The sequence below is a fragment of the Pinus tabuliformis genome, chromosome 8, assembly GCF_031772625.1.
Source record: "Pinus tabuliformis cultivar Carrire ecotype Pingquan chromosome 8, CPIR1, whole genome shotgun sequence".
Classification (NCBI taxonomy): Eukaryota; Viridiplantae; Streptophyta; class Pinopsida; order Pinales; family Pinaceae; genus Pinus; species Pinus tabuliformis.
This window is the reverse complement of record NC_142294.1, coordinates 2,023,333,587-2,023,361,176: the sequence shown is the minus strand read 5'-3', so window position 1 is coordinate 2,023,361,176 and position 27,590 is coordinate 2,023,333,587. Positions and strand designations below refer to the sequence as shown.

The following is a 27,590-nucleotide window of genomic DNA, read 5'->3' as shown; positions in this document are numbered from 1 at the left end:
TCTAATTTTGGTTGTTGAAGTCTCAACAGAGGATTATGAGAAGAAGTTGATGGGGTTTGGAGACTTCACTTTAACAGTTCGATTTCATGAGCAGATCGATTTCCAGAGTAGTAGCAATCGGTTGTTGGAAAGAGAGCCAGCGAGATCGAAGCAGTGATTGAGAGGTAGGGACAGTGAGCCGAATGAAAGATTTTTCAGATCTAGGGAGGCAGCAGCAAGTGTTAAATTTGGCAACTAGGGCCAAACATCACTTTAGGCAACTCTTATGAGGGAGCTGATATTTTTCTTGGATTCCTATTTCTGAGAGGTGTATGATTGCTCTAAAGATCATCCCATTCTAACATGTACAAAAGAAGTTATGAATTTATTTTGATTATGGACAAATTGTCAAGGTCGGCCAGCCATCAAATTAGTCTCCTCCAGCCTTCAACGTTGCATATAAATACAAGGTGCCTCCTCCTCATTTTGGCATCGCATCTCATTCATCTTTCTCTCTCTCATCTTAATTGAGTACAGATTTCTGGGCCTATCTCTCTCCACACGTGCGAAAGGAAGACCGTCTTTTCTAGTTGCTGCATTGCCCAGATTTGACCGAAATTTTAGGACACCGAAATTTCAGGAGGCAGAAATTTCAGGAGTCTAAAATTTCGGGAGGCCGGAATTTCAGGGGTCTGAAATTTTAGGAGGCTGACTTTGACCAACGTTGACCCTATTTGACTTCGATTTTGTCAGGGAGACTTCTGTTTGGGCAGGCCATTGTTATGGGCACAACAACCAAAGCAGTTTGTCCCCTACGTTGACCAGCGTTGACAGCCCTAATTCAGGTTGTTGTGTTGACTTTTGTTGACCAAATTTGACTGATTATTTTTAGACTGTTTTGGGCTATGTTGTCACACAAAGTGTCTAGGCACCGCGACAACGCTCAGAGTAAGGGTGGTCACTCTAATCTTTACTCACTCTGTTTAAACTCTCTCCTAAACACGTCAAGGGGGGTAGTCCCTAAGGTTAATAGATGAAGATATTTTAAGGATGAACAACTTGATGAAGTTAAAGCAAGTCTCGGTTAATTGAGATAGATAGATTAAAATAAGACAATCACAAGATAAAAATGACTATGGACCAGTGCCTTTAATGTGAATTAACCAAAGACTAAATAATAACAAGTCACCTAGAGCAATTTATAATATAGCAAAACGACGATTATGAACAATTAATTGTAAAATGCCCAAAACTTTAGCATATAGGATAATCTAGCAAAATAATCTTTCTCCAACAATCAATATGATCTTTTAAACATTTATCACACCTTGACAATAGAGAAATCATGAAAAATTAAGATTTTGCCCTTAACACCAAAAACACCAAGGAACTTTAAATTAGTATTCTAATTATTCCTTAGGGAATTAATTGAATGGTAAATGAAGCAATCAAAATTTCTTAATGTGACGAAAGTACAACAAATCAAAGGGTTATTAAAATAAATTTTTAATTGGCCATAGGCCACATTAAAAAAAATAAATTAATGTGAAAGCTCAAATCACGTTTTGGTTTATTTTATTCTCAATCCGAAATTTTAAATTTTTTTTAGATTTTTTAATTTTTTAAATTTTAGAATTTTTTATGATTTTTAATTGTTTTTTATGAAATATTATTTAAATTTTTAAATGAAACCAAAATCAAAACAAAAACAAAAACAAAAGAACAAAAAAAGATCATAAGTCAAGGAAAAATCAAAACAAAAAAGAATACGGATAAAATGGAAAACCACCAAACAAAAATGATAAAAAATAAAAAATAAAATCGAATTTAAAAAAGGTATAACCCTAATGCATATATTAAACAATAAAACAAATGAAACAAAAATCAAATTTGCTAAAAAAAAACAAAACCTAAACCTAATTGAATTTAAAACAAAGTAAAAGAAAATGAAAATGTAATTGTTTTGTTTACCTGCAGTTCGAAGAGTTGGGGACACTACCAAAGGAGAACGAGAGGAACGATGATGCAGTAGAAGGCAAAGGAATGCGAGAGGAATGGCAAGGAATGCAGGTCAACTGGAAGGAGATGTTGGATGCGCGCCGAGGTGAGCAGCAAAGGAGAAATTTCGAGGGAGCCGGATATGCAGGTCGTGGGGATGGCTGCGGGGAGACTGAGGAATGGAGGACAACGAGGGCAAGGTTTCGAAGAGGCAGCTGCAGAGCAGTGTGGGATGACAGCCGCTAGCAGCTCAATGGAGCAGAGGGAAGTGACACGCAGGGAGTGATGGAGGTTAGGGGGTTAGGGATTAAGGACAGAGGGTTACGATTTTTTGAATAGGCAGCGAGCTAGCAGAAACGAGACAGTATAAAGAGAGGAGGGTTGCAAAGTTGTAAAGTGAGGATCAAGGGAGGAAGGGACAAGAGGTTTTGTAAGTAGAGAAATGAGAGGAGCAGGATTTGCAGCAAGGGATGGCAATGCAATAGATAAGATTCGAAATTTTTTTTTACAGCAAGGAGAAAAAGAAACCCAAATAGTAGTTCCAGGCAGCCAATGGTAGCCTAGGAACCCAAAAGAAAAATTCCAATTTTTTTTTTATTAAAATGTTACACTTTTGCTTCAGATTTATTAGTAAAACCCTTATAAAAAAATTTCCAGATTTAAAATAAGAAAACAACCAAAAATTAACAAAAAAAAAATCAAACGCTTAGACCGAAAAAAAGGTTGGATAATATCCCTGCAAAAATGATTTTGAGGGCAGATCTTACCCTCCAGGGCCTACATCTGTCTTCAAATCAAACTTCACCTTCAGATCTGCAACCTGTAGCTGAAAACAAAAACACCCAGAACCCATATATACAAAAAATAAATAAAACCCCTGAAACCCAAGTTAGAAAACCCAAAAAAAATTACAGATCTATCAGATATGAAGAATGTGAGTCCAACTCCACTCCCAAATTTGATAATCTAAGGCTCTCAACAGCCAGATTTATCAATTTCATACATAAAAACTAAATTTTTTAAATTTTAAAAGAGGTGTTTAGCTTGAAACCCTTCCTGCATCACCAATAAAAATCTTATGATAAGCCCAAGATTAAATTTAGTTGGGCCTTCAGAAAACACAGATTGGGAGTTGGTTGGTCCAACTCAAAACTTCCCTTAATGCCTGATAATCTAAAAATCATGACTTTCCTGCAAAACCCAATTCAGCCATCAAAATAGAGCGAGAAAATAATAATAAAATTCAAATAAATAGAGATACCTGCTATTACATTCAAAATTTAAATTATCATTTAAACCCCAGTGACTAAGTAAGATACCTGTACTCAAATCACTCTTTGAGAAGCTATTATCAATGGCTAAAAAAAAATTACGCATGAAAACGACACATCTTACAATATTTCCATGAAGAATAACACCAGTGAAAATTAACCCCAAAGTCTTTCTTTATTATTCAGAAAAAGCTTACACGAGCTTTTCGCTTAGCACGCAACTCAAAAATCGGATGGAACAACTAACAAATGACTTCTTATTTAAAGATAAATCCTCCAACGGCTAGTTCGAGTGATCCTCATCAAAGCAATCTCGATCGTTGATGAGGATTAGAATTTCTTTTAATCTCATCCGTCGAAATATTAAATTCTTGAGAAAATTCGAATTTTTCAATTAAATGCATTTTAATTAACTCAAAAATAAAAAATTTGAGTTAATTTGCTCAAAATTTTGACTTTGACTTAACCCCCAGGGACCAAAGGCTTAAAATTTAGCAAAATAATTAATTTACCTTAGTCATGGACCTTTTAAAATTTAATTTTTAAGGACCGACGAATCTTTCCTTTGGAGAATTTAAATTTACCTAGGACCTAGAATTAATTAAATATGTCTTGGAATTTTAATTAATTTTTGGCCAGAAAATTTAGTTAATTAACCTATGAGGAGATAATTTACTTTTCGAACCCTCAAGACACTTCACATCATAATTTTCATATTTTTTACATCAAAATGGGGAAAACCCTTTGCTTCGCTAAGAGGGAGTGTTAGTTTTTGCTAACATCGAATGTGCTCTAGCCATGAAAATTGGTAGAAAGGCTAAGGCACATGAGTTCTAAAGAACACAAAAACCGTTTGGTGAAATTCCACCCATTTTATTAAAATAATTAATATTTTTAATGGGGTTCCTAAGTCTAAACTTAGGAAAATTAAAGTATTAAGTGACCCAGTTCCGCACAGTGGAAGCATTTGACTTTGGAGAGGTCCTTCTTCTTTCGTTTCTCCTGCTTTCCCTCAGATACTAGGGCAGCATCCTCCTCTTCCTCCTTGGTTAGCGTTCTAATCTCTACTTAACGAAGATCTGCCCACAGTTCCTCCCAATCTGGAAGGGTCGACCTGCCTAGTATGCTCTGGACAAATACCTCCCAATCCTTTGAGACTGTGTTCAATGCGGTCCTCACCATCATCTCCTCATCCATCGTGACCCTATGGAAGTCAGCTGATCCCGGATCTCCTTCAATCGACCGAGGAAGGTGTCTATCTGTTCTCCCTTCTGCATCTGGTATGACCATAGCTGCTTTTCTAGTAGCATCTTCCTCTGCACGAAAGTATCCTGATACAATTTCGTCAGGGCCTCCCACATCGCATTTGCCATGTCCTTTTCGGCAATATGTGGTACTACATGGTCCTTGACCCCGTCAAGGATGATGCTCTTGGTCGTCGCCATTGCCTCCTAGTAATTTTTGTTCTCATCCAGGTCAACTGGGACCGCTATCGTGTTCAAGGCAAAGTGCTTAAGACGATTCCTGTCTAGAACGAACAAGATCCTGGCCTTCCAGACTACGAAGTTTGAGGCTCCGTCCAGTCTGTCCTGATCTCTTACCCCATTCACTGCCATTTCGCTGCTCCTCTTTCGACTCTTCTAAGTCTCTCTACTTCCCTCCTGGAAGTTCTCAGTGTGACTCCCTCTGAGCCTCAATTTCCCTCCTAGAAACCCTTCTGCCAATGTCGAGATGCCCCCACTCCGATCATTAGTGCAGTTGCACCACTGATCCGGAATTCTTAGCTAGAAATCCTTGGGAGCAACTCCCTCCTCCTTGCTCTTGCCCTGTTAGGTATTGTTTTGACCACAGTACCCCACCAACTTCACTCCGCAACTTACCCACAACCTCCAATGCCCCAGCAAACTGAAGGTTAGAGCCTCTAGGCTTTGCGCAATCCTGGCACCAGCAAAATCCGCACCTCCTGGCCACGAGCGTCAATCCTTCCTCACTGAGAAAGATGACCGGGCACTGTGTAGGTCAGGTCTGCTCCTCTTTGCCACTGTGCTGATCCTCTTCCCGGCTCGAACTGATGACGCAAGCATTGCGTCACCCCTTCCTTGCTGCTTTTCCACTAGGAACAGCTTCTGTCACTTGAGACAGTTGTTTCTGCTGCTGTTGCTCTACTCGGCTGATGCCCTCAGTTATCTTGTGATCTACAAACACCCTCTAATACCATGTTGGAATTTCTAAATCTAACGGTTAGAAATCATTTCCTGTACTTTCTGATTTATTTCTTCCTACTTGTTCTGTTAATTAACAAGTTATTTACCATGTAAATGCTGAAAATAAATACAAGTACAGCCTCAACACATACAGATAATCAACTGAAGGAAAAACAAGCACACAACTGACACTGTTATTTTTGGACTAATGTCCTTGGAAAAACCCAATGCGGGAAGACCGGTGCAACTATCTGAGGGTTTTATTATTAAGCAGTTTCATAACACAATCTGGGTGCGAGAAATGGCTCACCCAATAGAGAATGCCCTCGACATTAGTACCTCTCAGTCGGAGACAGATATCAGCCCCAATCTGCCCCAAGAAATCTCCCAGCGTCAACCTCTAGGGTCTACGTCAGCCTCTCTGGCCCAGCATCAGCCTCTCGGGACTTTGTGTCCGCCTCTAGAGGCTCTGTGTCACCCACGCTGGCCCTCCTCAGGCTCTGTGCAGCTCCTAGCTGCCTCTGCGTGGCCTCTAGTTGGCTCTGCGTCAACGCCCTCCCGACTTCTGCGATGATGCTCCCGGTACTATCTCTGCCTCTCTGCTACTGCATTCACTGCCCCTCAACTGCAACTTTGATCACTCCTTCGATTTCCTCACCAAGCCCTGCCCCAAAAAATCGAATTCTTGATCAACTTAGTGTGTTCTCCAAGTGGCCCTCAAGCCTCCTCTTATACTTTTCTCGTTGATAATTCAACGGTCGAGATTAAGCCCCTAATCAACGACTAAGATTAGGTCTGGCTTGATCCATGACTTTTGGACCATTCTAACTTAGTTTTATATTAATTCACACTAATATTTTTTCCCTAAGTTTAGACTTAAGGACTCCATTAAAAATATTATTTTTTTTAATATCTTCCCAACCGGTTAGATTTTGCCCAAACCATTTTTGAGTATTGGGGATCTCATGTGCTTTAGCCTCTCCACCAATATTCATGGCTAGAGCACATTCGATGCTACCCCAAATCAACATTCAGGAACCCATCAAGAGAACGAATTGATCTACAGTAATTTCTGGGGCTTGGAAGCTGAGAAATTCGAACTAAGTGATCATTCTACAACAAAGTAGCAGGGATAGTTCGGAAATACTGGGTACAGAAGCGGAGAGCCACTAGTGGAGACAGCGCAGCGCCTAGAAGGACTGACGTTGGGCCAGTTTGGGCCCACGCAGGCTTGACACAGAGACAAAAGGGCCAGCGCAGAAGGGAATTTGCCTCCACGCAGAAATCTAGAACTGTCGGGGAGCTGCCAGAACAGCCGGGAGAGGTTAACGCAAAAGCTCCAAGAGGCAGAAGAGATAGCACAGGGCTGACGTAGAGCCTCTGAGGCTGACGCAGGGCCTACGCAAGGCCAGCGCAGAGATAGCTGAGGGTTTGCCAGTTTTACTGTCGGATCAGCCGGAAACTGCCTTGTGAAGTGAGGTAATCTCACTCAGTTTTCTGCCATTATATTTTTATCTGTAACTGGATTGTCGGGAGGGCATTTAGCATTGTATTCAGAACTACTACTTAATAATATAAAACCCTCAGAGCTGCTGCACCAATTTTCCCACATTGGGTTTTTTTGAGGACTATTTTGTCCAAAAATAATGGTGTCCTATGTATCTTGTTCTTTGCTCAATTTCTTGTTTCATGTAATAAAATTATATTGGTGTAGGTTGCATAAGTAATTTACTTCAGTGTTTTTCAAAAAATAAATTGACAATGTATATTAAAATCAAGTAGGAATAGTAAATTCAATTTTGCTACAGTAAGGATTCCTTGAGTATAGGAATTTTCACAGTAGGCGTAAAAGCCTCGAACAGTTATTGACACGGGCTTTTATAAATACCGTGCAGCAAACATGAACAGGAGGTTAATTTTATGTATGCGACAATAATGTTTCAAGACTTTGTTTTTACACTGTTAATGAAGAAAGTGCTTCGAAATTTTGATGCGTAGCTGATTGTTCGATTGAAGTTCTATGACCGCCTGTTTGTGGAGCGCCCCTACAAACAGTGAAGGTTCTGCATTCACATATCTTTTATTTGTCGTTTGTTACAGTTATTCATACGTTTTAGAATTGATTTGCAGTCTTGATTTCAATTAGATAGTGATAGCAATATTTCACTAATTGTTCCTTTTTCAAGTTGATGTATAATGATGTTAATGTTAGTGTAATTGCTTTTCATAGATTTCTTTACGATTTCAGAGTGTTTCATTTCAAAGCTTGATAGATTTCTTTATAGTTTCATTTTCCAGTATTTCACTTCAAAGCATGTGTGACTTCTTTATTTCAAAGCATGAATGATTGATAATAAGTAAATGTGTGGTTTTCATTTTGAATAGAAGTTAATTTCATTTTAGTTTTTATGCAAAGGATTGTTAGAATGTTAGATGAATAATTCTGCTTTTAAATTAAATTTGTGTTGCAATATATCAGTTAAGTTTTCTTAATAAGATAGTGTGAGTTTGCTTTACGTTTCATTTTGCAAGTGTGAAGGGGATTTTTTATTTCATTAGAAAGGAATAGGAATATTTAATGCGTTAAATCCATTTTCTTTGAAAAGTTAGATGGGAATGAAAAACATCTTTAGAAGTGATTTTCAATAATTCAATCATGCACATTAATAATCTGACTTAATAAAAAGGACTTCTAGCATATATAGTGCACTTGCACTTCATAAGTTTACCAACTCCAGTCAATAGGTCATGTAACAATTTAAGACAATTAAATTGACAAACAATTTGCATGTCATATAGGTTAGTCAAGCATTCAAGCAGCAGGTTTCCATCTGGTCATTTGGTTCCAATTTACCATAAGCAAGAATTGTGACTCCATTACGATAGTGGTCTCATACTTTAGAATCCAATCTAATTAAAATCTTGGTTAAATTCAACCAAGTCACCTCATGCCACAAGGACTACCACCCATAGCCTGTTGTTGAGAGACAACTAGAATGGAGTGGGCGGAGATCAAAGTGACAGCCCCTGTCCTAAGCGTTGTCGTGGTGCCTGCACAATTTGGGCGACAACAGGGCATACATGGGTTCCTTAATGATGCAGGGGGCAATCATAGGGGACCTAGGAACCAGGGTGATGGCCATAATGATAAGGGATAGAGCTCAAATTTCGTTTTTTACCACATGCTAAATTTTATTGTCATATTTTGTGGTATTATTTCCTTTTGTATGTGGTCATATTATGCTTTTATTTTTTTTTAGCCACGTCAACCTTTGGGGCATCATTCCAAACCCGACCCAGACATATGGACAAGGAGAGGGGGAGTACTAGAGCCTTGTGGACCTGAAGGTCATGTGGACCCAAAAAGGGAGGATGATGAAATAGGGCATGTAACATACGAAGGGGAGTGAAAAATGTGCAACATCAAAACGAGACCATGCTACCAAAATCGGGGTTTCCCAAGTAGGGCCCATCCTAAAGTTGTAAGCCAATAGGGGAGATCCGACGAGAATAGGGTTGAGAATTAACCCCCCAATTAAGGTGAGGGAACAAGACTACAGTCAAAACCCTTCCCTCTTCCAAGTCACCCAATAATCCATACCCAAGTGTGCCCAAGAAAAACAAGCATTAGCACCTGATTGCATAATGAAAAACCATACCTTTAGGATTGGATGGCCCACCTTCAAACATACGATCTTGACAGATGGACGAGGTGACATATGACTAGCTCAGGAAGCGGCAACATCGAGCACAATATCGGCTACACTCAATGTTGCGAACATCGCGATTGGGATTAAATCGGCGAGGGTCCGAAATCAGAAAAAAATTGTAAACCTTGGGATTAAATCGATAAAAATCTGCAAAATTAAAAAAATACAAAAAATAAATACAAAAATACAAATCACTATTTTTTCGAAAAAATAGGGATTAAATTGACGATTTTTCAGAATGAAAAAAATCGTCAATTTAATCGTTTTAGGCAAAAAATCGCAATTTTCGCAACACTGCCTACACTGGTGCTTGTCAGGGGTTGTTGATATTCTGTTGAAGACAAATTTATCTCCTATGGGCTCACCTACTGGTGGCGAGTAACAGAACCTGTTAGAAACACCAGTGAATCACTGACAATAGCTATTACATCACTAGAAATGAAGGCCAAATTGAAGATTACGTTGATCCCCACTTCTGACCCACGGATCTACTCTAGATCTACAACCCCCAACAGATGTCGATCAAGCTCTCTGAGACTTCTCAAAGAAATCTCCACAATAGTGAGTTGGTGTTTCATCCAACACACCAAGAAACCCAAGGGGTTTCGTCCTAGGGCTCTCTGAACCCGAAAACCTAGTTCTCAATCTTCCCAAGAGAAAATATTCCAAATCCAAGATATCCCAAAATGACTTGCGTTCCCCTCTTTTACAGATTTTATGGATCTCTCTCCAACCTTCTAGAAGCACTTTTGTTTTATTATTTTATTTTCATTCTAAAAGCTCCTCGCTTTTATTTTATGTAAGCAACTCTCTTTATTTTATTTTATTTAAGTCACTTTTTAATCCTGGAAAATGATTAATCTGCCTCCACGATTTCTCCGACATTGAAAGTCACTTTTCATGATCCCATCCTATAGATATTTTTATCCCAGTTCCAACGACCTATTACACTAGGGTGTTTCTCCAAATAATCCGCTCCAATTAAAATATGCTTGATAATAACCCTTTTTACGGGAATCATCGGAATGCAACAAAATCTAGAATAAATGTGTGGAACTGACCTTGATGATGAAATATATCAAGCGAACCCGGTCAGGACTCCATAAAACTCCTCAAAAACCTTCCAAGCCAACCGATGATGTAATCTCGCTCCTGTGACCTAGCTAACACAAACATTGGAAATCCACCCTAACTGCATCATAAGGGAAACCAAAAATGGGGATATTACACCATAAATATTGCATTAGCATGAGAGTAAGCTAAGCTGACTTATTCAGATTGAGAAGTTAACAAACTTGATTGAATGTGTGCTCACAAGGAAAGGAGGCATTAAAAGTCCTCAAAGCAAGCATTCAAATATGGAAACTCAATTTCTTAGAGAAGGAAACTTATAAGTTATTGGTAGAAAATATGAAAAAACAAAAGTAAACACAGACAGGTAGTTACTGTTTTATTTAGCAGCGAGCAAGGCTGCTAGGCATACCTGGTCATAGATATATTGTATAATTATAAAATATTGTGACTAACAGTCCTCAAGCTTAAAGAAATCAAGCATTGAATACAAAGCTTCCAATATCATGATTGTTTCCTTTTTCACAATCTTCTCTCCATGATCCCAGATATGAAATGTAATTAAATTATAAGCAGCCTAAGCCCATGGTTTAAAAGCTCAGCGATAACAGAAAAAAAAATGCAGCAAAGTATAATAACACCAGATAAATTTCAACCAGCTTCTATGTAAAGCACAAATGATTAATTACATAAATAGAACTGAACCACAAAATACAGAAGTTGGAAACAATACCTGGAAAAGAATGATTAAAATCACAATAACGATTCCAAAGGTCATTGCACTGCCATAGTAAAACGGCACGGACTTACTCACAACAGGTGCCAGCATTAACATCACCAGACCCAACCCCAAAAAAACCAAACGATATGGTAAAAATTCTGCAAACAATCAATGACATATTGTGCATCCAGCAAAATTACCAATTGTCAGATTATGCATCAATCTAATAATTTTTAGAAAATAACAATGTTTTATCAATGCTTTAAGCCATAAGTTCCACAGCAGAGACCATCACAAATCAACCACTAACCTTCTTCAACTGAAATTGTGAGAGAATCAAACAACGTGCCCGGCATTCTAATATCAATAAATTTTGTTTCAAAAGGTGACATGAGAGCAGTCCATGAACCCTTCTCAACTGCTTTCCACTCATTTTGCAGACATTGTCCCAATCCCAGTGATGCATTCCTGCAGACAAAGCCAAAACCATGTGAGACATATAAATAAATGCATTCATTTCATATCAACCTTTAAAGTTGACAACAAACATGACAACTGCCATTTCAAAAGTAAGGCTGCTAAAAAAACTTAAAGGCTGTCTGGTCTAGATGATATTCCATACTTCATTTACCCTTCTCAATCAGCCATATAAATAGCAGATTAAGTACCATGTATATACTTCCAATTCTCAACTTTAACACCAATTAACCAACCTACCGTAAAGCATACAGGATAAATCATGGAAGACAATAACCAGAATTGACTAGACAACTGAAGAGTGAACCCCTCAACTTTCAGCTATCTAAGAATCTTCTATCGTCCTCAGGTTTTCCCCATGATATTATTTTGATAAAAGGAATTTAGTCAGCTCATGGGAACTCAATCAGACTGCATTCAATGGACAAATGGCCAAGAAAGAGATGGTGTTGAGTCTATCACTCGAAGTTCGATATCATTTCGAACTTAAATTCTAAGTTCGATATTTTAATTTCCTTTTTGATTTTGCATTTCATGGGCTCCAAAGTATGAATTATAGACTATTAAATCAGTTGTTAGATCCAATTGGTACTCTAATCGTTCCGACCCATATTTTTGGCTATAATAAGTGATGGTAATATAATATTTTTTCTAATATTTGATTGAGCCATTAATAATAGACCTCTGAAATAGTGCAATTCTGGCCACGTTAAACATAAGGACTCAGCAATTGTCTGCTGGGATAATGGATCTTCGACTCTCTGGATTTTTTCCCTAACTTCTTCCTCGATTTGTTCCTTATCCACTCTACCAGAATCGGACGTGTCATAATAATCTTTAGGATAAGCGGGTATTTCTTTTCTTTTCAAAAAGAAAAGGGAATGTACATTCGGTTGTATCCTCTTCCATATCATAATTTTCAGTCTTTTAGCACATATGGATCAGCTTTCACTGGCATGTCAACTACAGCATTATTTTGGTGCTGAACAAGCCTCATGTATCATTCCAGCCAATTCTAATGTATTTGAAGAATGCTCCATTGTAAAGAAGTGTGACAACCAATATGTCATACCAATTAAATAGCCAAAATACTTGGAAAAAATTTTAAAGAAAACAAAAAAAATACATTTAGGATTGAATAAAAATGTATGAGAATGATATGATGATAGTACAATGAGGGTCCTGTTACCACACAATCTAGCAGGCCCTAAGGAAAGGAAACCTATAGGACAAAGAGCTAGACCAAGTGATAACAATGGGACAATGGCCCACTATCACCACAGCCAGTGGGCCCTACTTTTCACGGACTTTCACAGATGGGAGGAGTCCTGGTAAGATAGATAATTGCCTTTTGATAGATGTTCAAGGGTTAATGGTACTAGGTGATGAGTTAGGACATCACAAGGGAAGCTCTATGTGATAGTATGGCACTTCAAAGATGCTTCTGCTCCCTTTAAGAGACCTAGAAAAAATTTGCACAAGATCTAGGGTTTTGTGAATTATCGTGGTTAAAGGTACTCCCAAGATCAAGGCAAGGAGAAGAAAGGGCTTCTTATGATTTATTCCAATGAATACTAAGCTCATACAACCCTCAAATAAGTCCCCAGTTCAAATGAATGTGAGCTGATAGTCCACAGTACATTTACCCTTCTCAATCAGCCATATAAATAGCAAATTAAGTATCAATGCATATACTCATAATTCTCAACTTTAACACCAATTAACCAACCTATCATAAAGCATACAGGATAAATCATGCCAGACAATAATCAGAATTGACTCGACAACCGAAGAGTGAACCCCTCAACTTTCAGCTATCTAAGAATCTTCTATCGTCCTCAGGTTTTCCCCATAAAATTATTTTGATAAAAGGAATTTGGTCAGCTCATGGGAACTCAACCAGACTGCATTCAAAGGACAAACTGCCAAGAACAACATGGTATCGAGTCTACCACAGCTTTCATTAGCATGTCAACTACAGCATTACCTTGGTGCTAAACAAACCTCTTACATCTTTCCTGCCATTTCTAATGTATCTGAAGAATGCTCCATTGTAAGGCAATGTGACAACCAATATGTCATGCCAATTAAATATGTCATACAAAACAAAAAAACATTTAAGATTGAATAAAAAGATACGAGAAACAATATGATGATAGTACAGTATGGGTCCTGTTACTACACAATCTAGCAGGCACTAAGGAAGCGAAACCTATAGGACAAAGAGCTAGACCAAGTGATAAAAATGGGACAATGGCCCACTGTCACCATAGCTAGTGTCCCCTGCTCTTTATTGACTTTCATCGATGGGAGGAGTCCCAGTAGGATAGATAATCACCTTTGAAAGATGTTCTAGAGTTAATGTTGCTAGGTGATGAGGTAGGACCTGTTCTTGCCCAAAGTGTACACCTAAGGCGCAACGCTCAGAGTAGGGGTTGTTACCTACTCCCTATTGTTAAATTGGCAACTAGAGCCAAACTCCATGTGGGTCATCTTATTCATGGCTAATAATATGTTTATTAGATTCCTCTCGTCGATAGGTGTAGGATTGATCTAAAGATCATCCGATTCCGATAAGTATTTATGGATATAAGAATTTATTTTGATTATGGAATTATTATCAAGCCGACCTAGCTGACTTACAACTCATGTAGGCTCAGAAGCCCAACAGTCGCATTTATTCAAACAACAACAGTTGTGTATAAATACAGGAGGACTTTTCCTCATTTACTCTCGCCAATCTCCTCACATCTCTCTCTCTCTCCTGCGCAGAAAAGAGGCTCTTCTCTACTGCGCAGAAAAGAGACCTTTCTCACACATGTGGAGGAGCAGTTGCAGATTTTAGGGCAGCAACTGCAGAAGTGAAGTTTGACCTGCGTGGACTAGAAGATCTCCTCATCAAAACTGCGTTGTAGGTCCATCTGGACCTCCTCTGAAGGCCGTACATTTTGGTGGTGGAATCAAGCCAATCTGACGGTTGATTTGTGAGATCAATGTTGCGGGGGCGCGCCCCCCCCCCCCCGATCTCGCTCCCAATCCGCGCTCCGGGCGGGAGCGACTCGGGAGCGGGTCGAGAGTGATTTCGGGAGCGCGCTCCCGACTCGCTCCCGAGTCGCTCCCGCCCGACGCGCGGATTGGGAGCGGGATCGAGGGGGGGGGGCGCTAAAAAAAATTTCGCTCCCTGCCTTTTCGGGAGCGTTTTGCCTTTTTTGCAATTTTTTTTTGTAGTAATGTTCAAAATGCAATATATTTTGAAAGAAACAAATAATTATTGAGTGGGGCAGCTTAATGATCAAGTCTATGGCCCTAGTATTGATATGTTATTCATGGTAATGTTAAATTCTTAAAAGTAAAAGGATGAAAATGAAGATTAAGGAGAATGTTACCATGAAATGACTCAGGATGTTTGAGAGTGGTTCCAGCCTCATTGGATTTCATATGGAGAAAGTAGAATTTTAGATTTCATTCAAAATCCAGAAGACTTATCAGTTTTTCAGGATTTCAGGATTGGGGGATTGCAATGTTTCCATTGAATTTTTTCATGTATTAGGGTATGGAACTCGTATTTAATCAAGAGCACCAATCCCTCTATGTACCTTGATATTAGTGACATTGGTTGTCAAACTCCTCTATCATGACCCTCCTAAAAATGTACGCATCACTCAAACAAAATCTTGACTTGACATGCTATGCTTTTTCTATCTTATGTTAATGCTTAGAGGTTGGTATTCATGACAAATATCCCTATACAGATACAGAGGTAATGACAAAGATACCTCTGGATATTAATGCTTAGAGGATGATATTAATGACAAAGATCCTGATTTTCCAACAAGACTAAAAAATTAGACATTTCTCGTGGTGGCAAGAGGCCCAACCATAAGAAATAGATAATAGATTTACTTCTCTTTTCTAGTTTCTAGTAGTTTTTATAACTATTGACTCTTTCATATTTATTATGATATTTTTTTAAACAATATATGACAATTTAAGTTTGAAGTTGGCAATTATAACTCATTAGTAATGAATTATGAATATGATGCTTCATGAAAGTTGAAAGTTGTTTCATTTTATAACATTTCATTTCATGTTAGATATTATTTGTTGTACTGGTTACACTTAGCTTACAAGTACAACTTTGGTGATAAATGTTATACATTGAATTTTGAAAGCTTGAAACTTTAAGATTGATGAATCATGAGACTCAATATGTTGTATGTTACTATGTTACTAACTTGTGGACGTGGTTGATGAAGATTATAACTTCTAGATGATTGTTGTTATATGGTTCAATCTATGTTATTTTATGTTTTTTATATCTAATTCATTATTCTACATGTTTTTGTTGACATATATGTATCAAAATATAAAAAATATAAAAAAACATATATATTATATAAAAAACGCTCCAGGATTCGCTCCCTAACCGGGAGCTTCTGAAAATGTCACTCCTGCTCCCGTTTTCGCTCCCGCTCCCCGCTTTACCTCCCACTCCCAAGTAACACTGTGTGAGATATTGTCTGCCCTAGTTTGGGACTGGTCTAGGGTTTGTTGCTGCAAATGTAAATCTGATTTATGTATTATTTCTCTCTGCTGGATTATTGAAGATAAAGGAAGATTTGATCAAAGGGTTTACCCAATATTTATATTGGGGTTTATCCCTGGCTAGCCGCCAAATCTTGTGTCTCTTGTCTTGGCTTGTTTTCTGTCAATCGTTTAATGTTCTATCTGCGCTTTACTTTATGCATATGTGATTGCTAATCCGTGGATAATAATAATAAAAGAAGTAAACTGCTATAAGCATAGAACATACCATAACTTAACATGGTATCAGAGCTGAGGTGAAGACAAAGCCCGAGCAAGACCAAGAGCAATCACCGAAGAAAAGATTGGCAAGGCTATCCTAAAAGAACTATGGGGTCCTCATCACTCTTTCCTGCTGAGGACAAGCTCCGTGAAAGATGTCTATCGATCTAACCCTTGAGGATCAAGGAGTGTTGGATAATGTGAGAGGCAATATTGTTGAGCCTCCATCAAATGCACCTGTTGCTGCCAGGAACAAACGGAAGAACGGAGAAGTTAAAGCAAAGAAGATCATCTGAGATTCTATTGACAGGCACTTGGTGGCCTACACCTAAGATCTGAACACCTCCAAGGAAATATACGATAGACTGGTGAGTTTATTTAAAGTTAATGTTGCAAATCAAGTTTTGTTTCTTAGAAATAAGCTGAAGGAAATTCATAAGGGTAAAGATGAGAGCATGCAAGCATATTTCTTAAGAATCACCAAGATCAGGGATGATCTACTATCTATTCGGGAGACTATTACTGATAGGGAAATGACACTCATGACTCTTGGAGGATTACCATCCGAATGGTATGTGTTCTGGACTACTCTTCTGAACAATAATGTAATTCCTGGTTTCAAGGAATTAATGGCTAGATGCATTCAAGAAGAAACAAGGGTTGAAGAGCAAGAAATGCCCATGCCTAAAGGTCCTCCTGCTGCTTTTTCTTCTCATACTAAGAAAAGAAAGAATTCCAGGTCTAAATCAAAAAGAAAGGCTGGACCTAAGGGTGGAAGAAAAGGACGATGTTATATTTGCAATAAAGCAGGTCACTATGCAAGGGAGTGCTCTGATAGAAAGGACTCACACAATGATCATGATCAAAATCCCTCTCATAGCAATCGAAGGTATGGAAAATCTAATGGCAGAGGCAAAAGGAGCACTGGAAATCAAGGAAGAGGACAATCATTCAAGAAGGCAAGAAATTCTAGGTATGAATCCAACCTTGTTGAAAATAAGCAAGATGAATATTATCTACCAGCTACCCTATCTACCTCTGCTCCTTCAAACTCAATGGGAATTTGACTCATTGATAGTGGTGCCTCAAGGCACTTCACTGGTTACGAAGAAGTTCTCCATAATATGATAGAGAAAGAAACTAACCTGGAAAGTATTCTCAGAGATAATATGAAATATCCCGTGAAAGGTGTAGGCAATGTCTCTCTTAAATTGAATCAAGGTAATACAATCCACCTACAGGATGTATTATATGTACCTGATCTCAAAAGGAACCTGGTGTCCATTTCGGCAATGGAAGACAAAGGCTACAAGGTAACCTTCAGCGATGGCAAGGTACGTATATGGAAAAATAATGTTAAAGATGCCTTCACTCTTGGATTTCGAGTTGATTCATTATATCAAGATGGAGGAAGTCCGCTAGGTGTCATGTCTTGTGACACATCTCAAGCCTTGATCGAGAATCAAACCGAAAAGAAGATCAAGATCGTAAGGACTGATAATGGCATTGAATATGAATCTAACGAGTTTCATGACTTTTGTAAAGAGGCTGGCATCAAGAGGGAGACTACTACACCATATACTCCTGAACAGAATGGTGTGGCGGAAAGGAAGAATCATACGATTGTGGAAGTTGTTCATGCTATGCTTCATGATCAAAAGACTTCCGAAGTTTCTATGGGCTGAAGCTGCTAACACCGCCACAGATAAGATAATGCCCGATGTGGAAGAACCCATGGATCCTATTCCACCTGAGCCTTCCTCTTCCAGGAAGAGGCCTTCATGGCTTAGGGGGCTACTTGATGACGCTGAAGGACATGCTGCACCGCGAGGAACCTTCCGTGAAAGTAAGAAGCCGAACAGGTGTCAGAGATACTTGACCATCATGAGCACAATCACACAGGAGGAGCCTTCATCATTCTCAGATGTCGTCAAGCATCAAGTAAGGAAGGATGCTATGAACCTACATCAGATGGATGCCAAGACCGCGTTCTTGTATGGTTCGTTAAAAGAAGAGGTCTATGTGGAGCAACCCAAAGGATTTGAGATTTATGATCAAAAATCTCATGTATGCAAATTGAAGAAGGCCCTCTATGGGCTGAAGCAAGCACCCTAAGCATTATATGAGAGGATCGATAGCTACTTGATGAAGCTGGGATTCACTAGGAGTGAAGTCGATCCTAAACTTTACTTTAAGGTTGAAGATGACAGACCTCTCATACTGGTGCTGTATGTTGACAACCTCTTCCTAATAGGTGCAGACCCTCTCATTCACAAATGTAAGAGGGAGTTGGCTTCTGAAGTCAAAATAAAGGACCAAGGACTTGAAGTGTGGCAGAAGCCAAGGGAAATTTTCCTATCTCAAGGAAAATATCTGGTGAATATATTGGAAAGATTCGGTATGGTGGACTACAAGCCTATGACTACATCGAGGTTCTTAACTTTCAGAAGTTATATGGTAGTGATGTCGGACCAAATTTGGGAAGTGCCTTTGAGTTTTATAAACTCATTCGCGTTGATGTTCTTGGTGAACTCCCCTCCAGAAATATGTTTTGCAATCAACACATTGAGTCAACATATGGTTGAACCTCACCACATACATTGGATTGATGCCGAGAATCTGTTGAGATATCTTCGTGGCACAATCACTTTTGGGTTAAGATACACTTCCAGAGACGTGAGACTACTTGGATATACTGATGCTGATTGGGCAGGCAGTGTGGTGGACCGTAAGAGCACTTCCAGGTGTTGTTTCACCTTGGGATCTGCTTCGATATCCTGTATGAGCAGGAAGCAGAAGTCGGTGGCTTTGAGCACCGCCGAGGTAGAGTATATTGCTACTAGCATGGCCTCCTGTGAGGCAATCTGGTTGAGGAAGCTCTTCAGTGAGCTGTTTGGATTTACATTGGATACCACCGTGATCCTATGTGACAACCAGAGTGGGATTCGTTTGTCAGAGAATCCCGTATTTCATGATCGCTCTAAGCATATCGATATCAGGTACCACTGTATCCGATATGGTGCAACGGGGAGCTATAAAGCTCTAGCATATCGGTACAGAGGAACAAGTCGCCGACATTCTGACAAAGCCCCTAGGGAAAGTCAAATTCCTGACTTTCCGAGAACAACTTGGTGTTGTTTAAAGACCCTCTGATGAGGGTCTTGTATGATGTATTGAGCTTTGGGAGCTCCAGGGGGTGTGGGGTACTTCTTGGAGCGACATATGACGAATAGGGTAAAAGAATCAAAACTTTCCCTGTGACACCCCGTGGCGACTATGTAGCAGGATGATTAGTTCTCCTGTGAGGTCTGGATGATGTGTTCTCCATGACGACTATATAGCAGGATGATTGGTTCTACTATGAGGCCTGGATGATGTGTTCTCCATGGCAACAAGATGAATCGCTCTCTTGTGGGACAGGATGATTCGCTCTCCTGTGGACAGGATTGATTAGTTCTCCTGTGAGGCCTGGATGATGTGTTCTCCATGGCAACAAGATGATTCGCTCTCTTGTGGGACAGGATGATTCGCTCTCCTGTGGACAGGATTGATTAGTTCTCCTGTCGAGGCATCCTACCCATGTAGTCTGGGACTCATGGGAAGTACCTCTCATCTGATCAATGAGCAGGGAAATGAAGATAGGGACCATAGTAGTACCGATGGACACATCGTTGTATCTACCGTACTCCCTATGCTAGGATGATCTTCATTGATCTGGGATCAATGATACTGGACTGGGACCAATGGTAGGAGTTGTACATACTATGACGCTGACTTCGGGTCGACTGAGACTGGTCTGGGACCAGTGGTACATACTCCGAGACTGACTTCGTGTCAGTGCAGGACTGGTCTGGGACAAGTGAGAGTGGTACATACGATGACATTGACTTCGGGTCAGTTGAGACTGGTCTGGGACCAGTGGTACACTCTTTGAACTTGCGATACTGGTCTGGGACCAGTGAGAGTGGTACATACGATGACACTGACTTCGAGTCGATTGAGACTGGTCTGGGACCAGTGGTACGCACTCTGAGACTGACTTTGAGTCGGTGGAGGATCATATTGGTCTGGGACCAATGATAAGAGTTGTAACCACTATGACGCTGACTTCGGGTTGGTTGACACTGGTCAGGGACCAGTTGTACATACTCTGAGACTGACTTGGAGTCAGTATGATACATCCTCAATCATTTCTTCCACAGGGCAGAACAGAACAGAACAAGAGCAGGCAGAATAGAGCAGGGGTCAAGCTGTACAGGGTAGTGCATTTGATGGACGAATAGTAGCGACCAGTGAACAGATTGCAGATGGAGTTCTCCCTAGTTGAGAGGAAGTGTTAAATTGGAAACTAGGGCCAAACTCCATGTGGGTCATCTTATTCATGGCTGATAATATGTTTATTAGATTCCTCTCGTCGAGAGGTGTAGGATTGATCTAAAGATCATCCGATTCCGATAAGTATTTATGGAGATATGAATTTATTTTGATTATGGAATTATTATCAAACCAACCTAGCCGACCTACAACTCATGTAGGCTCAGAAGCCCACCAGTCGCATCTATTCAAACACCAACAGTTGTGTGTAAATACAGGAGGATTTTTCCTCATTTGCACTCACTCATCTCCTCACATCTCTCTCTCTCTCCTCCGCAAAAAAGAGGCTCTTCTCTACTGCACAGAAAAGAGACCTTTCTCACACATGTGGAGGAGCAGTTGTAGATTTTAGGGCAGCAACTGCAGAAGTGAAGTTTGACCTGCGTAGACTAGAAGATCTCCTCATCACAACTGTGTTGTAGGTCCATCTAGAACTCCTCTGAAGGCTGCAACCTTTGGTGGTAGAATCAAGTCGATCCAACGGTCGGTTTGCAAGATATCCACTGCCCTAGTTTGAAGGAAGCTGCCGAAACTGAAGCTGCAACTACAGATCCAAACTTTGACCAGCGTGGACCATCAAACCTCCTCTTCTGAACTGTGTTGTAGGTTCATCTGGACCTCCTCTGAAGGCCGTACATTTTGGTGGTGGAATCGAGCCGATCTGACGGTCGGTTTGTGAGATATTGTCTGCCCTAGTTTGGGACTGATCTAGGGTTTGCTGCTGCAAATGTAAATCTGATTTATGTACTATTTCTCTCTGCTGGATTATTGAAGATAAAGGAAGATTTGATCAAAGGGTTTACCCAATATTTATATTGGGGTTTATCCCTGGCTAGCCGCCAAATCTTGTGTCTCTTGTCTTGGCTTGTTTTCTGTCGATCGTTTAATGTTCTATCTGCACTTTACTTTATGCATATGTGATTGCTAATCTGTGGATAATAATAATAAAAGAAGTAAACTGTTATAAGCATAGAACATACCATAACTTAACACCTACTTAGTTCGTTTAAGCTCTCTCCTAGACAAGCTATGGTGGGTAGTACCTAAAGATGAAAGGAAAAGGAAAACTTGTTCGAACAACAAGTTCTAGGAGACTAAGGGCAAGGCAATTACATCTCTTGACAACTTGATTTAGGATTAGCAAGTGAGATTATTATTATGGAGCAATGAGAGATGTTAAAGGATAGATTCAATTAAGTCAATTTTATAATTAATAAGATTAACAGTGATGAGACCTATGTTGCAGGAAGCGTGGGGCAGAAGGGTGTTTCCATACGGAAACGGGTACGAAACGTTGAAATGCGTTTGGTACGGCCCTGAAACGCGTTTCAGGCCGTACTGCCACGTTTCACGAAACTGAAACGTGGCCAGTACGACGTGAAACGCGTTTCAGGGCCGTACGACCCAAGTTTCAACATTTACTTGTGTTTTTTTATTTTATTTTTTATTTTATTTGTTTTCTAATCTATTCTTACGTTAGCCTAGTGACTTCTAGTTGCTTACAGATGCCTGTCTAAAGTTATAAAAGTGAACTTTTGCCCTAGTGTTGATATGCAGTTCATGGTAATGTTAAATTCTTAAAGTAAAAGTGATATTCTCCTTTATTTTTCATTTTCATCCTTTTACTTAAATTTTTAACATTACCATGAAATGACTCAGGATGTTTGAGAGTGGTTTTGCCCTCATTGGATTTCATATGGAGAAAGTAGAATTTTAGATCTCACTCAAAATCCAGCAGACTTATCTGTTTTTCAGTATTTCAGGATTGGGGGGATTGCAATGTTTCCATTGGCTTTTATCATGTACTAGGGTATGGAACTTGTATTTAATCAAGAGAACCAAGCCCTCTATGCAGGGGAGACTCCCAATAATCAAGAGAATGTAGGGTACTAGGGTATGAAACTTGTATTTAATCAAGAGCATTAAGGTCGTTCGACTATGTAGGAGGAGACTCCTAATCAAGCACGAGACAAGAAATTAGAAATAACTCGTGGCTGATTTTGGATATTTCTATTTTCATTATGTGATTATTCATGAGTAAATGTGATGCAAATTTAGATACTTATAGTTTATGCATTGACAATTGACAGTTTTATCATAATGTAATAAATTAAAATGTATCATATATGCTTTATGATTGCACATATTTCTTAAATGTCCTAATATATATATTATATATATAGATATATATTCGCGTTTCCCCGTTTCCAAAATTTGGGGAGGTCACGTTTCGTATCGCTTCCCGTTTCGGAAACTCGTACCCGTTTCCCCGTTTCGTGCAACCTTGGATGAGACCAATGCCTTAATAACAATGCTCAAATAGAAATAAAAGAACTTGCAAATAACAATACAATATCAAGTTGTAAGATAAGCAATGTTGCAAGGAAAGTGTTAGTACCCAAGAGATTATCAGCAGTTAGAGATATGAGCAATATCAGATAAGCTTGCAAGATAAATATAACTTGTACTTCATGTATACTAGAACTTGCAAGTATAAAATAAGCTCAAATTCCAAATACAGATAACCAATGATGAAATGAAGATGCAAGTTCTTGGTTACTTTTAATTATATGCCTGTCACCCACCACTTTGTGGGTAACACCCATAGGAGAAAAACAATTCCTAGATGGTCCTTAGCGAGCAGCCAACAGCCACTAGATAGCTCAATCTGCCATTTCGCCGCCACCTGAGCCAACCATGTGGTCCTTCACCCATCTGTTATGATCATATGTTTGAAGTTGGGCCTTCCACCCCTGAAGGTATGACTTATCATTATGTAATTGGGTATTTTTGTTTAAATTTCATGGACACTTTTGAGCATGGATTGGTGGGGAGATTCGACAGAAGGAGTGGGCTAGGTTTGTACTCTTGTCTCCTCTGCTTGATTGGATGGTTAGCCTTGTATCCTAGTCCCGTCGGATCTCCTTCACTGGCCATTAGCTTTAGGGTTGGCACTACATTGGAAATCCCGATGTTTGTTGCATGGTCCCACTTCCTGACACCATATACATCACTCCCCTCCGCTCATTTTAACCCCATTCATCTCTTTTCCCATCTGGGTCCACATGTGTCCATTGCGTCCACATAACGTTAGCCTTACCCTCCCTATTAATTTTTCTTAGGGCTATATTATTCTTTGCTTAGATCATTGCATTTCTTCATTAACACATTAAGTTCACCCCATATCATGATTACACTATTCAGATTTACATCATTATTCATCAGCATATGCAACTATGTAGAAAGAACAACATCATTATCATCAATGCAGCGGAACATAAAGGAACAATACAAGAAAATCATGCACACATAGAGACACCAGGATTGGTCCAAGACCGGGGCAAAAACCCACTATGGGGAAAACCCTTGCAAATTCTTCTTCTTCTTAGATTGTCATCAAATGATTCAGTAAAAGATAGTACAATGATCCATATCTTTGTCTATGCAACTAACCAGTAAAACGACTATCATATCCATGGGCTGAACCTAATCATGCTTATACTCAAAACCCTGATTCTAAGGACTGTAATGTTCTGTCACTGTCTGCAGTCAACTGTTGAAAATTGTTGTCACTAAGCAGAGTCTTCGGAATACTGAAATTTCATCTTTTAGTCTTGCTCGCACGGAGAAGGAGCTGTGTGAGCGATTATGTCAGTCTTGGACGCTCCTTGGTGTACAGTATGTGTGCGTCTAGGGACAAATACACTCAGATGTTCCTAAAATCCCCAGTCGCGCCCTTCAAGCTATTGTGTGAGCGACTGATGCTGCCCAGACTCACCCTTGACCACTTTGTGCACGTGTCTGGGGACCAAACTACTCGATCTGCTTCAAAAACCCTAGACGCTCCCTAGAGGCTACTATGTGAGCGTCTGAGACTGCCCAGACACACCATTGACTACTTTGTGCGTGCCTCTGGGGACCAAACTACCTGATCTGCTTCAGAAACCCTAGACGCTCCCTCCAGGCTACTCTGCGAGCATCTGAGACTTCCCAGTTGCACCCTGTTACCCACCATTTTATGGGTAATATCCCTAGGAGGAAAAAATTCTCCAAGATGGTCCTCAACCGATAGCTAGTAGCCCTTTGCAGCCATTAGCTAGCTCAATGTGCCATTTTCTCTGCCACCCAAACTAGCCATGTGGTCCCTCGCCGACCTGCCATGATCTTATGCTTGAAGGTGGGCCTCCCAAATCTAAAGGTATGCCTTGTCATTTTGAAATCAATACTTTGCTTATCATGGACACTTCTAGGTATGGATTAATGAGGGGATTCGGCGAAAAGAATGGGCTAGGTCTATGCTTCTGTCCCCTAGACCCCTTGGAGGTATTAACCTTGGATTCTAGTCCTATGGGATCTCTTTTACTGACCATTTGGTTCCAAGGATAGTATTTCACGGGAAACCCCGATTTTGGTTACGTGGTCCCGTGCCCTTATCCACTTATATTACCCTCTTTCCATACATCATTACCCCATCCATCATTTCTTCCCCTTGGGTCCACATTCCTCTATCAGGTCCACATAAGGTCAACTCACCCCTTCCCCTTGCCCACAACTTAGGTCATGGCTTGGAATGAAGCCTAGAGGTTAATGCAGCTAAAAACAAAGTTAAAACCATATATGGCAACATTCAAAAAATAAGTATCACAAAATGCACGATATGGCCAGGACAAAATATTTAGCAAGTGGGCAAAAGTCAATACATGAGCTCTACCCCATCATCATGGCCATCACCCTGGTTCCATCAGGTTCTATGAGCCTTCTTCATCATATAGGAACCCATGATTGTCCCAACCCTTGGTGGGCAATGAACTGCCCCACCTTAAGGCTTAAAGGGGGGAATTCACTGCTATATATTATACATCATGCTCTAACCCCTTGAGCTCTGAGCAATTAATCAAAGAAAATCATAAAAAGGCAAAAGGCATATAAAGAAGGGTGGAAAAATCAAGGTCAGGGCACCTCCCTCATGTACCATGATTGATCCCTCCTACACCTTGTAAATCCAAGTGTGGGCTTCCCTCTTATTAGCTACCCTTGTGCCCCAGCATGTGACCCAGGGGTGCCCCTTCTCATTCCCTACCTCATTCACCTATCTTCCATATGCCACCATCTTTTGACGGATGTACCTTGAATATATTATCCCTTCTAGAAGCAGAAACCACCTAATAAGGTACTTGGTTAACCCCATTAGGAGTTTAGGAGACATTGGCACATACCGAAGCCCAATATGGAAGGGTAGGCCACTATGAAGTCCCCACTTGTGGTCCATGATTAGGTAAGCTCATTTGCTCGATTTCTCTAATGACTTGTTGTACTGGAAGCCTAAGCGACACATTGGATCTTATGCAACATTGCAAATGGTTTCCATCTGGGGTTTGGTCTCCCTATACAGGGTCCTAATCCTCTAGAAGGCTACATTGGCACATATAGGGTGAGTATTGAGAGCCATGGGCCTCCACAGCAGCAGATTGCACTTCATGGATCCCCACAGCCATTTAGAGATTGCTCGTGGTTCACTTATTAGACGAGGAGGATGCACCTGATCCATCATGCCTAGTTGGCCCCAGATCTACACCATACACTTGGTAAATGATCCAGGACTTCTACGATGATGTGGCATCTCCTACATTATCGTCCTAGCCCTTGAGGGCAACCTACAGGCATTCTCAATTTGTTTGGAGACCCATGAGGACACTTATGTGCCCCCACAGTCATTTGGAGCACCATAAGTTATTACAAGGGGCCAACCCCTTGTCCGCTGCTTCGAGGGTTCTACTCTTCATTGTAGTACCCTATGGACCTCATTAGGCCTCTTAGAGGGCCCTATGACATGCTTTGATTATTATTTGACCACTTAACAGCCTTACTTTTTCATTTGTGAGCTAGTTTGGTGGGCTTGTCACCAAAAGGATGTATTATTAGCACATTATTTTATTTTTGGGGCTTATGTAAGCCAAGGAGGCTAATTCGAACTCCTTTGATGTGTATAAATACAAGTGAGGTGAGATCATTTCTCATCATCACTTTGGATTGGATCTCTCTCTTCTTTAGAGAATTTCGCAATTTCTGTTGGAGGATGAATTGAAGCATTTATGGATGAATTTTGATGTATGGTTATTGGTTTATCTTCCCTTGGAGCTTCAAAATTGTCATTTGTGAATGGTTGGATATACTCTACTACATTGTAAGAACGAAATTGTTGATGTTATTCTTAAGGAATTTAGACTTCTGTGATCCATAACATTGTTTAGATATCTTCGGCAAAATCACATAACCAATATTTTGTCAACGCGTTTCGAACCAACCAGTGTGGTTCATCGTCAGGACAAGATGAAGAACTGATCTGGCTTAGCGAGAATAAATAGAGTGTGCAGAGATTCCAACAGCTAAATCCTAACGGCTAATTTTGACCAGGTCAAACCACTAAATTAGTTAGTTAATATTTCTCGAAGAAAGTAAAATAAGGTAAATTAAGGAAATTCAATTGTTAATTTAAGGATAAGAATAATATTAATATTATCCCAAATATTAAGAAAAATTGATATTCTAATAATAATGGTCATATTATATAATAATTAATCTATAATCCCTTATTATTCCAATATAAATTACAAGTAAAGATAACCCATTACTAATATTATTAGAATTTATTTATCCTAGGTAATTTATTCATAATTATCTAATGGTAAGATAGATCATGTTTTTTAGAATATATAATGTTTAAAATCCTTGGTCAATAATTATAAACAATATATGTTTATTAAATCATCTATATCTACTAATAATTAATATTCCTAGAAATTAGTTATATTAGGTAAATCCATAATCTAGGGTCGTTAAAGCTAGGACTATTAATATTAATAATAATAATAATAATAATCTTAATATTAATATTAATATTAATATTAATATTAATAATATTAATATTAATATTAATAATATTAATATTAATATTATCCCAAATATTAAGAAAAATTAA

The 27,590-nt window shown here is 39.4% G+C and overlaps 1 protein-coding gene across 2 annotated transcripts in view; it reads right to left on the bottom strand.

Moving 5' to 3' along the window:
* Positions 1-27,590, bottom strand: part of LOC149244545 (uncharacterized) — a 317,274-nt gene that overhangs the window by 192,810 nt on the left and 96,874 nt on the right. For both annotated transcript variants that reach the window (XM_089374885.1, XM_089374884.1), the window contains exons 3-4: positions 11,265-11,422; positions 10,967-11,112 (exon numbers count right to left, since the gene is read on the bottom strand). In XM_089374885.1, coding sequence (XP_089231011.1) covers positions 10,967-11,112; positions 11,265-11,422 — 304 coding nt within the window. The remainder of the gene's footprint in view (positions 1-10,966; positions 11,113-11,264; positions 11,423-27,590) is intronic.